Below are 12,964 nucleotides of genomic sequence, written 5' to 3' on the forward strand. Positions count from 1 at the left end.
GTATTAATATGCGTAAAAGAACTCACATAGTACTGACATATTAAATGCTATACAAATGTTCAGTAAATACCAAAAAACAAACAAACAAAACAGTGCTTGCTTTGTGCCAAGCATTGCTCTAGAAGCTAGGAATAAGCAGTGCCCAGTGTTGGGAACCGCTCTGCCTGGTTTCAGGAGTTGTAACTGCCCCCCATGGCTAAGACTGAGTAAGCGACCTCCAGAATGCAAGCAACTAAGGAAACAAAGCTTGTCTCTGGTAGCAAACCCTGCTTCTGCTTCATCCCCCTGCTCCCAATGCATAGTCAGATAGTCAGAGACGGGTAAGACCCCTCAAAGTGGGGGAGCAACCTAAGCAAGACATGATCACTTGGGAGGCCATCATGGAAGGACTCATGGGGCTGCAACAAAGAGGGAGTGACGAACCTCTGCCCCCCAGCTATTCTGACATAGCCCAAGTCTCCACGTCCTCTGGGAGAAGCGCTTCCTGGCTCTAATCCACTTAAGCCTAAAAACCCATGATAGGGGAGGTGGTGCAGCCCTTTGCCTGGCTAGAGCAGGATCGGGGGTGATCGGACATAACAAAGAGTTCCTAAAAGTCCTGTGAAGCCTGCTTTGCTAAGAGTGCTTTCATTCATATGATAAGGGTTCAAGCAGGAAAGGAGTATGTCTCCCAAAGTTTCTGAAACCCCCTTTCCTGATAGACACTAACTCAGACTAAGCCCTCAGATTTCTTTGAAATGTTATCTACTGTTTGATCCTTGCTGCCTGTATTCCTGTGTATTACAACCCAATAAAAGCCACTGAGGAAGGGGCTCCTGGCCCTTCTCCTCTGAGAGATTGGCCACCTCTCTTCCCTAAGCAGATCATGTCTTGGTAGTGTTACTTTCATCTTTGGCACACGGGGGGACTTGCTGGCAAAGTCGCCCCCACAGCCCAGAACAAAGAAAAACCTCTTACCTCTCTGTGGGGTTTACATTTTAGTAGGGGAATTATATTCCAGAATTAAGAGGCAAAAATTATTTAGCTAACAAAGCATATGATTTGGTCACCTTGTACAATAAATATATACCCAGGCGGGCTCAGTAATAATGTAACAGGGACTGGTAGGAACAAAAGTTTCCATGGAATCCAACTCTGTGAAGAAATTTAATCTGAACCCCAAAATATGGGGAATAGTTACTCCTGCCTGTACCCAGATGCTACTATTAAGGCTTACTACATTTAGCAGTTGATCAAAAACTCAGTGGAGGCCATAGCAGTTGAGAGTTAAACAATGGCCAACCAAAGAATAAAAGTAATCTCCATTTTCAGAAAGTCAGTACAAAGATGAGCTCCCTGGGTTCTTCTGAGACCAGATGACACAGAAACAGAAAGTTCTGATAAAGAAGCAAGAGAAAGAAAAGGGTGAATATAAAGACTAATATGATTTAAATTATTCTACATCTAAGCCTACACTAAATATCTGGGACAGCTTTTAGTAAAACAGCAACTTCATCACAATGATGTACCATTAACCCTTGAACAATGGAAGTTTGAACTTCAGGGGTCAATTGAAAAAAATCTTCATATAAGTAAACTGGCGCAAAAAGGATCAACTGTGTATGACACAAATGCTAGTACACATCGAAAGCAGAACTTGATAAAAAATACAGCATATGGGCAGTGATCCTAATTTCTTTTTTAAATTATTTTATTGTTGTTCAATTACAGTTGTCTGCACTAATTTCTAAACTAAACCAAAACACAAATCTTTCAATTATTTACTCACTCAATTTATATTCACTCAGTTCTAGAGGTACTAGCTATGTTGCCAGGCCTGGCAAGGGTACAGAACTGAATTTAAGATCCAAAGTATTTGGAGAGATTTTGGCTGTGGTTAAGAGTAGCCTATCAGCCTCCTATCACCCAGTCTATTTCTCTTCCAGTATACCACAGTGTGACATTTGAACCAAATACAACTGATCTTGGCAGGGGAAGTAGGGTAATATAATTACACGTAACAATCTCTATGATAGAACTTAATACTATAATTATTTTTACTAGGAAAACAATTTACATCTATCATGTACATAGAGCTGCTTTTTTTTAACTTAGAAATTTTAGTTAAGTTCTGCCATACAAAGACAAAATTATAAATTATTAAAAGAATGACTTGCCCTGGCCAGTATAGCTCAGTTGGTTAGAGCACTGTTCTGTAAACTGGAGGGATGTGGGTTCAATCCTCCATTAGAGCGCATACTAAAGGTAACAAATGAATGTTTTTCTCCCTTCCTTCCCCCCACCCCTCTGAATCAGTAAGAAGGTCCTTGGGTGAGAATTTTTAAAAAAGAATAAGTGCTGTGTTTTGCTTACCCACAAATGTAAGCCTACTTTTGTCATACCTTGTATGTTTAAAATGTAGTGTTTAACACTGTGAATACAGTTACTATTTAGGAGGGGGGAAAAGCTGCCTATTATATGAAAGAAATTGTCTTCTGCAGTAGCATAAACAAGAGAGAGTCAACCAAAAGAATTTTTCCTAACAGAGAAGAGGAAGTAAACAAGGATAACCTCTTCCCTTTGGACAAAACAGATACTATAAAGAGCAGCTGATAATCTAATCATTTACTAAGTGTTCATGTGAAGTAGCAGATCTCAACATAGTGTGAGAAGAGAGAATAGGTGGTTTGAAGTTATATTTGACATGGCTCTTCCCAATTACTCCTTATTGGAATTCCTCAACTTCTTCCAATAGACCCTACCCTTGTTAAGAATAACTGCAAGTGAAGACTTCCGCCAAGATGGAGGCGTAGGTGGACACACTGTGCCTTCTCGCACAACCAAGTTTAAAAACAACAAAGTTTTAGCAACAAAAACGCAGCCAGCCAAACCACAGAACATTGAACTATATGGAAGTCTGACAACAACGAACCCTTCAGCCAAATTGGTAAGAGGGGCAGAGCCAGCAGCAGAGCGGGGTCGGGCAGGAAAGATCCACCAGACAACCTGGGCACGAGACCCAGGCACGCGCCAGCAGCCGTGGGCAGATCCCAGGTGTGGAGAAGCCAGCAGACCCACTGAGGGCTGACCTCGGCCACACATTTGTGCGCAGATAAACCGGTGAAGGAGCCAGCAGTGAGACGGACTGAGCAGGCCCCAGCGGCGGGAAGCAGCAAAGGGGACCTCCATTGTCCCTCTCTGACCCGCCCCCACATACAGTGTCACAAACCAGTGAACTGGGTGGCCCTACCCTGGTAAACACTTAAGGCTCCTCTCCTCATACCTAACAGGCGCAAATAGAGCAAAACATGGCTCAAGAACAACTCAGAGCCCCAGAGCCCATAAATCTAAGCGATGAAGAAATAGCCAAACTTTCAGATGCACAGTTCAAAACACTGGGGATCAGGATGCTCAAAAAACTGGTTGATTTTACTCACAAATTAGAGGAACATATGAAGGCTAAACTAATTGAAATGAAGGGAAATGAACAGGAAACCAATAGTAATGGAAAGGAAACTGGGACTCAAATCAAGGGAGTGGACCATAACGAAGAAAAAAATAACCAAACAGAAAAATATGAAGAAACAAGAATTCAAAAAAAGGAGGAGAGGCTTAGGAACCTCCAGGACATCTTTAAATGCTCCAACGTCCAAATTATACTGGTACCAGAAGGGGAAGAGGAACAGCCACAAGTGGAAAACTTATTTGAACAAATAATAAAGGAGAACTTCCCCATTCTGGCAAAGGAAATAGACTTCCAGAAAATCCAGGAAGCTCAGAGAGTCCCAAAGAAGTTGGACCCAAGAAGGAACACACCAAGGCACATCATCATTACATTACCCAAGATTAAAATGAAGGAGAGAATTCTAGAAGCAGCAAGAGATAAGGGGACAGTCACCTACAAAGGAGTTCCCATCAGACTGTCAGTGGATTCCTCAAAAGAGACCTTACGGGCAAAAAGGGGCTGGAAAGAAGTATTCCAAGTCATGAAATCCAAAGACCTACAACCAAGATTGCTCTATCCAGCAAAGCTTTCATTTAGAATGGAAGGGCAGATAAAGTGCTTCTCAGAGATAAGATCAAATTCAAGGAGTTCATCATCACCAAGCCCTTATTATATGAAACGTTAAAGGGACTTACCTAAGAAAAAGAAGATAAAAAAGATGAACAGTGAAAGGACAGCAAACTCACAGTTATTAAGAACCACACCTAAAACGAAAGCAAACTAAGAAGACAGATCAGGAACAGAACCATAGAAATGGAGATCACATGGAAGGTTAGCAACAGGGGAATGGGAGAAGGAGAAGGGGGAAGAAGGTGCAGAAAATAAGTAGCATAGATGGTAAGTAGAAAATAGATAGGGGGGAGGGCAAGAATAGTATGGGAAATATAGAATCTAAAGAACTTTGAGATACGTGGTCATAAACTAAAGGGGGGGACTGGTGGGGGAGGGGGTGTGCAGGGTGGAGGGGAATGAAGGGAGGGAATAGAACAACTGTAATGGCATAATCAATAAAATATATTAAAAAAAGAATAATTGCAAGTGAGAGCCATTATTAGGATGCTGGGACAGAAAAAAAGATGCAAATCACTATTCTAGAGCATCTGTACATAATGAACTCTACTTTCTCACTGCAAAATTATATTCTACATATCATATAATTATGGGTTCTTGCCACTTTTGCTTCAGTGAAACAGTGTTCAAATCTCTTTTTGCAAGTAAGTGAAAATTATAAAGATTATTATCAGTCAAGAAACAGAAAGGCAAACATGCCTGCCATTTAATTACAGTGCTCTTACTTTGGTAAAACCTTGGCTATTCTGAAGCTCTTGAGGTCTGAGTTATTCTGAACAGTTAAATATTCCAGACTGCTGAATTCACCTTAAAAATGACCAATTTCTATTTTATAATTTGTTACAAGATTCTCTTTTAAAGTATACCACATTCTTTGCTTAAAAATGTTTTAAACTATAAAAAGAATATGTAATTGTTGAAAAGACTTTAATAATTCGAAAGTGTAACTAAAAAAGTTCCTTCCCTTGCCACCCCCCCTCCCTATTCCCCAGGGGTAATTGCTATAAAACAGTTTGGGTGTATCTTTCTGGACCTCTTCAGAATACATACAAATTTGATACATAGTTGTACACACAAACTAGAGTAAGCAAGGAGATTTGCTATACATTTAGTTCTACAACTTGCTTTTTACACTAATGGAATAAATGGCCTTTTAAATTTAAATACACTAGTACACCTGATTTATGTAAACTGCATATTCCATAGTATTTTTTCCCTTAGTGTCAAGATACTTAGTGACCAGAAACTTTTTAAAATGTTTTTTGTAGTATTTTAGTCTTTTCCTTTATTGTTTGCCATTTTGCTGCCATCACTGTATTGCCTATAGCATTTCTGTTCTCATTTCTATTGGAAAACTTGTAATTCAAAGAATTTAATGTTCTAGAATTGAGACCAAATTTAAAAATAAATGAGGAAAATTTTTTGTTGTCCACATATGAATATAATTTTGATTGCTATTTTAAGTTTTCAGAGGTCCTTAGTACTTCTAGATTTCTTAAGGGGTAAAGTTTGCAGATTGTAACTTCTGGACAAATGAAATATCATCACTATTATTAATATACTAATAAGGTCTCATTTATATCCTCAAGTAGAAAATAACAGCTTAAAAAAAGATGACAAATGGATGAGAAAATTAGCATGATGCCATTCTTTCAGTAAATGTCATAGTAACGGTATGTGTATCACTATAAAAATATTATAAATAATCTAGCCATCATACTTATCTAATTCCATCCCTGTACCCAGTCAGCTGATTGTACAAACCACTACTATTGTAGTGGGCACATGTGGTTTATCATTCAACTATCCCAGCCCTTTCTTCTGCAATCTACTACCTTAAATTTCATTTGGATAACTACTCCTTCCCAATCATCAGCTCTAAGGCATTCTAATTCTTCTCACATTGGTGAACTGTTCAAGATAAGCCCGTGACCTAAACAGGGTCATCACAACAAAGAGAGCTTTTGGGGGATTTCTGGAGAAAAGCTGATACAAGCTTGCACTCTGCTTTCCTTTTGTTCCCTTCCTCTTCCTTCTTTCACTTTTTTCCTTCCCCCCTCCCTGTCCTTTCTCCCCTGACCCCAAATGCACAACAGATAAAACCATCATTCTTCCCCAGAATGTGAAAGTATAAAAATACGAAATCTAGAGCTAAGAGATCAGAAAGGATGCTACTGAATGGAAGGATCCTGAGGAAAAAGGCAACAAGGAGAAGCAGAATCCAGAAATGGAGCTTGAACACATTTTGCCCCCAGAATCAAAATATGCCTAGAGTTTTTAGTCATCTGGGCCTGTTTAGGGTGGATTCTGTGTCATCTGCAATATAAAGAATCCTAACCCCGTCCCTAGAACCTTAGCTTGATTGGTGCCCAGGCTTCAAACATTAAGTACCATTTTTATTGAATAAGTTCCAGCAAAACTACTTGTCAAGTTGTAGCCTAACAATGATTTTCTGCTTGAACAAAATCTTAAGACTAATTCCATTTGTTTTAAGACTAAAATTTTCCTTTTCAAACTTTTGTAACATTGCAAAATCACTTTCACCAATAACATACAATTTTATCAATTTAGCACACTCAATTTCTAAGTCATAGAAGAAATGAGAAACTGAGAAATCTTCAGTGCTTTAGAAAGATTACTAAAGCAAAAAACTACAAAGGAATATAATGTAAAGTATAGAATTTATACTCAGGTATTTCTTTTCCCTAGCATTTTGCTCTGATTTTAGTATTTTCATTATCTCTCTGGAATGAAAGCTACTTGTGATTTAATGAAACAGAATTTAACCTATAGTATAACACATTTACCTAACATCCAACTATTTATTTAAACATGTAATTTCACTTCTGAGAATTGGGGAAAAAAATTAACTTACCTCAATTGTTTCGCATAGTTCTGTTCGATTTCTATCCTCTCTTTAACAAATTTGGCATATCTTTCCAAGAAGTCAATTCCCCACTGTGTATGCTTGTCTAAGCTGTCGAACTGATCCTAAAAAAAGGAAAGTAAAAGTACATTGAAAAGTCGAATTATATCTACAAATGCTTTAACCAATTTCTAATATTTGTCCAGAGAGGCAATGAAGTATGAGAAAAAACCTAGGCTCTTCTGCTAGTCCCCATCCACAGCATCCTTTAAGACCTACACAGAAATACGTTCATCGCCATAAATTAGGTTACTTTACACCTGTAGTCCTCCCTGGCTGCAACACCCTTCCCCAGTCACCTTTTTCCAATTAACTCTTAACCCACCTTTGAGATTCAGTTCAGATCAATGGTCCTCCAGAAAATGGCCTTAAACTCACAGACTAGAAGAAATGGTCCAGGTCCCCAAAGCTCCCTAAAAATTATGATCCTATTCACTTGCTATACTATATTGAGGGCCATACTATATTGAACCACACATTATTCAACTCTGAGTTGCCAAGCCATAAGCACCATGTATGCCTGGCACCACAGCAAGCACTCAATGAAGATTTGTTTGGCTAAACAGAATCAAATATAACTGGATTCATATTCTGGGTTCTGCATTTTCCCAATGTCTGACCTTGGGCAAGTTACCAAGGCTGTTTGAAACTTTTTCATCTTAAAATGGGAATCCCATCACCCACCTGTACAGGACTATGGTAACATCATTAAGTGTTCTGAAATGCAGTACACAAAATACGAACATACTGTCCAACAAGGCTCTTTCAATTCTCAAAAAATATACATATTTCGCTCTACCTGTTGCTTGAGAAATCATCATTTCCTATCCCTTAAGTTTAAATTAATCACTTTCCAAATTAAGTTAAGAATACATTGCTCCAAATTCACATAATCCCCTAGAGGTCTTCTTCAAGCTCTTTGAGGATTCCCAAAGAAAAAATTAAATTATCTGAAGAATTTTATATAAAACACCTGTATTTGGCTGCTTTAAAAACTTAAATGTCATTCCTATTATTTTAGTACTCAAAATCATCCATGGCCCTGGCTGGATGGCTCAGTTAATTGGAGCATCATCCAGCACACCAACGGGTTGCAGGTTTGATTCCAGATCACATACCGGCACTTCGGGTTTGATCCCCAGTCAGGTGTGTATGGCTGAAAACCAATCGATGTTTCCCTGTCACATCAATGTCTGTCTGTCTCTGTCTCTCTCTCTCTCACACTTACACACACACACACACACACACACACACACACACACACACCCCAATGGAAACATAGCCTAGGAGGAGGCTTTAAAAAAAAAATCCATGGTATAAATCCACTAAATAGACCCTGGGACTGTATCTATATATTAACAGTCCAAAAACTATTTTTAGAGTTGGTCACCATAACAAATATATAAAAGCTCAACTAAGCTGGACCCAAGGAAGCACACACCAAGGCACAACATAATTACATTACCCAACATCAAAGATAAGGAGAGAATCTTAAAAGCAGCAAGAGAAAAGGAGATGGTTACATACAAAGGAGTTCCTGTAAGAGCATCAGCTGATTTCTCCAAAGAAACCTTGAAGGCAAGAAGGGGCTGGAAAGAAGTATTCAAAGTCAGAAAAGGCAGGGACCTACATTCAAGATTGCTCTACCCAGCAAAGCTATCTATCATTTGCAATGAAAGGGCAGATAAATTGCTTCCCAAATACAACTAAGTTAAAGGAGTTCATCATCACCCTTATTATATGAAATGTTAAAGGGACTTATCTAAAAAAAAGAAGATCAAAACTATGAACAGTAAATAGACAACAAAATCACAACTATCAACAACTGAACCTAAAAACAACAACAAAAAAACAGGCTAAACAAACAACTAGAACAGGAACAGAATCACAGAAATGGAGATCACATGGATGGTTATCATTGGGGAAGGGGAGGGAGAGAATGGAAGGAAAAGGTACAGGGAATGAGTAGCATAAATGGTAGGTAGAAAATAGACAGTGGGAGATTAAGAATAGTATAGGAAATGGAGACGCCAAAGAACTTATATGTGTGACCCATGAATATGAACTAAAGGGGGTGGGGAATGCTGGAGGCAAGGGGGTGCAGGGTGGAGGGGAATAAAGGAGAGAAAAAATAGGACAACTGTAATAGTGTAATCAATAAAATATACTCTAAAAACAGATATAAATTACATTAAGTCATCAAAATAGGAAATTTATCCTCACTTCCCTGTTCTCTCTCTGCCTTCCACACTGCTCTTATTTCTATGGATTTATTCTAGATTACTATCGGAGTCCAACTCCTTCCATTTCCTTGCCTTAATCATCCCCTTCCTTCCTTTTTCAACACATTCATTCTTAACACAGCTTCTGTGAAATACAAAATCTGTCCGGAAATAGTCCAGCCACTGTTAACATAATAACAGTTTGCACCACATAGATGCAACCTGGCAACCAAGGAGAGTGGACATGCATGGACAATGATGACTTCACTGTACTAATCAGTGGGGGAGGTAGACATCATTGAGCGAGCATGTGTGCTGTGTGGCCATCACATTCACAATGACTGACTCAGTACAGCACCGAATCTGCATCAAATTTTACATTAAGCTTGAACATTCCTCTGCAGAAACTGTTCGGATGATTCAGAAGGCCAGAGCTATGGGCAACTGGTGACTGGCAGTTTCATCATGACAATGCACCTGGTCATGCATCACGTCTTGTGCAGAGATTTTTGGTGAAACATCAGATTATCCAAGTGACTCAGCTCCCTACAGCCCAGATTTGGTACCCTGTGACTTCTGGCTTTTCCTAAAACTAGAATCACCTTTGAAAGGGAAGAGATTTCAGACCATTGAGGAGATTCAGAAAAATATGACAAAGCAGCTGATGGTGATTTAGAAAATAGTGTGAGGTCCACCTACTTTGAAAGGGACTGAGGCATCACTGTCCCATGTACAATGTTTCTTGTATCTTGTCTCTGCTTCAATAAGTAGCTCTATTTTTCATATTACATGGCTGGATATCTTCTAGATAGACCTTGTATATCCTCCATTTTATCATCACATATTTAAATTTAATAAAGCTCTTATTGATTCCTTAAAATTTTTTTTAATTTGCAAAATGTTTAAAATTACTTTACCTTATTCGTTTGGGATCACAAGAAAAACATTTTAAATTAAAGCTGGCATAAAAAATAACTATTTTATGTATCATAAAATGTACTTTTTAAGAAGTCACTGTTTAATATTCAATCCTTGTGTCTCTAATTACTTTGACAACAGCCTTGCATCCAAATGAGGTCCCAATAAAGTATTTTTGGTAAAGCACCAAGGGTCACAACTGCTTAAAAAAAGACTTTCTTCACTAAAAAGCAGAATAGTGACTTTGCTGTCCTAGTTTGGTCTTAATCTATGGCTCTGCTTTTCTGCCGAAGTTTCTCCAGCATTTCTGAATACCAAAGACCTGCCAAAAACATTTTTAAGATCTAGCACGAATTACTTTTCTCATTCTTTGATTCATATGGGATTGCAGAAATTTGTATGTATTTTAATCTCAAGGAACTAAGAAATCAATTTATAACTCGGGGTCAATAACATCTATCTCCAAAGTAAATTGAGGAAATGTTAAGTTTTTAAAAAGTCAACTTAATTATTTGCATGTTTCCTCGTGGTTTTATTTTTAAGACAGATGAAAATTTGTATATTTAAGAAGCTCACTTGAATATTAATTTTTTATTAAAAATTTAATTAAGTTCCAAATTAAGCTCTTAGTGACTTCAAATTCTTTCCAGATGATCCTTCCAATACTGCATATTCTTTTGCTTCCCTTCTTATAACTTTCTCCTCTACTCTCTACATCTCAGCAATTCACTCCTGTGGTCATTTCCACAGTCATTAGTAACGACTACAAGACTCCCTCCTCCCAATAAATTTCAAGAATCTCATTCTCAGATGGCTAGCCCCATCTGTCAACTCACTCCAATACCCCAAAGCCAAAAATTTTTTGACCCCACACAGACCTCAATCCACTGATCCTGACACATTATTACTATTCCTCGCCCGTCTTCATTTCCATCTTTATACAGCTTGGACTCCATGAGGCAGCATTGTGATCACTTTCTGAAAACAGCCTCACTGCCCTTGCCTTCTCTCGCTTTGCCAAATTTCAGCCCCATTTTTACGTTCACCAACCACTTCCCATGCTGCTGACAGTGAAAAGAAAAAAGGGAGGGAGGGATGAAGGAAGAAAAAACAGAAGGACAGATGAACCACAATGACTGTTCATATTTTGAAATCTGTGCCTATTAATCTAAGAGGTTTTATCACTACTTAGCCTGAAGCCCTTTACTCTCCCAATATCCTAGCCAACTATCTCTTAACTTCTTTCATTTTAAACTTACACCACCTTCTATTCATCTCACTCTCAACTAATAGTCTAGTTCTCCTACTTCACTAAAGGAGAAGCAACCAAGAGGTTAATTTCTCATTCTCCAACTCTCATTTTACCATAAACATCTATGTACTTTTATTCTACTTTCCTATTACTTTTGATAACCTGTCTACACTCCTAGGACACCTGCTTACCTGAAGAACTAGCACAGTTTCAGGTTTAGCTGTTTAAAAAATGTTTTGTTTAAGACCCTGAGTCTGCATATGCTTGATGTATTCCAAAAGTCCAGGAAGCTCACTAGCAAGCTACTAGCCAGCAGAAGGAAAGAGTACTAGAAGCTGAAATGGAGTTGTGTGGCATCAGAAAAAAGATTGCACATGCCTCATCTTTCACCATAAGGACCAAAGACCTTGGCTTTAACCCTGAGTGAGATGAAAACACAATGGAGGATTTTGAGCCTGACATAATATGACTTAAATCTTTAAACAGATCTCTCTGGCTTCTACGATGATTAAGGGTGGGGGGGACCCCCAATTCAAAGCAAGGGAGTCTTTTTGGAAAGGCTACTACTTACCGCAATTTTCCAGAGCAAGTATCAGGTTGGCTTGGTCCAGGGTGGATGGAGCAGAGTGGTGAAAAGTGGTAAGATTTTGGACATATTTTGAAAGAAGTATCAACATTTTCTGAGGTTTTGAGTATGGATTGTGAAAGAAGGACATAAATCCTGTGTGCCACTGACTAGAATAAAGTTGCTTTGAACTAACATGGGGCAATTAAGTGAACAAGTTTGAGGGCAGGGCAATAGTTTGGGTTTTAGACAGTTAAGTTTCAGCAGATATGCTTAGACATTCAGGTAGATGTTGAGTAGGCAGTTCAATAAATAAGTCTGGAATTAATTGGAAGTAGTGTTGCTAAAGAGATATTGTTAAGACACGATCCTGGATGCAATCTCAGTTACCACTCTGTAGAGGTCAAGAAATTGAGAGGGATTCTGAGAATTGAGAATAGGATTCTAACAAGGAGTGACCAATGAGTGATAAGTAAAACCAGAAAGTGGTGTCTTGGAAACCAAATGAATATATATTCTTTCAAACAGAAAAACAGTGATCCACTTAGTCAAGTGCCACTGCAAGTAAGATGAGGACTAAAATCTGACCACTAGATTTAACAATATGCAAGTCATTAACAACATCTCATACCTTCTTTCATAACTAGTTTTGTTGAAGTAATAAGGGCAAAAGCCTGACTGAAGTAGGTTAAAATTAGGAGAGAAGTTAGACACAGTGATTATAGACACCACTTCCAAGGATTTCTGCTTTAAAGTAGAGAAAAGAATGATAGCTAAAAATAAAAGTGGAATCAAGTGTGGGTGGGCTTTATGTAGAAAAAATAATGAGTATATGCTAATAAGAATGATGCAAAAGGAAAATTATAATGAAGAAAGAGGGAGAACTGAAGCAATAAGCACTGAAGAGATGAGATGCATAAATGAAGGGGTTGGCCCTTCATTTATGCTAAGAGCATGGGCAGTTCAGTTATAGTAACAGGAGAGACAGCTTAGTAGTCTGGGTAGTGGTAGATGTGGAAATTCTCTT

General features: G+C 38.4%; 1 protein-coding gene across 5 annotated transcripts in view; it reads right to left on the bottom strand.

The window, feature by feature from the left end:
- FNBP1L (formin binding protein 1 like) overlaps positions 1-12,964 on the bottom strand; it is a 114,666-nt gene that overhangs the window by 44,326 nt on the left and 57,376 nt on the right. For all 5 annotated transcript variants that reach the window (XM_037162039.2, XM_037162036.2, XM_037162038.2 and 2 more), the window contains exon 2: positions 6,930-7,045. In XM_037162039.2, the coding sequence (XP_037017934.1) occupies positions 6,930-7,045 (116 nt within the window). The remainder of the gene's footprint in view (positions 1-6,929; positions 7,046-12,964) is intronic.

The sequence above is a fragment of the Artibeus jamaicensis genome, unplaced genomic scaffold, assembly GCF_021234435.1.
Source record: "Artibeus jamaicensis isolate MK-2021 breed Jamaican fruit bat unplaced genomic scaffold, CSHL_Jam_final contig_482, whole genome shotgun sequence".
In the NCBI taxonomy this organism is placed as follows: Eukaryota; Metazoa; Chordata; class Mammalia; order Chiroptera; family Phyllostomidae; genus Artibeus; species Artibeus jamaicensis.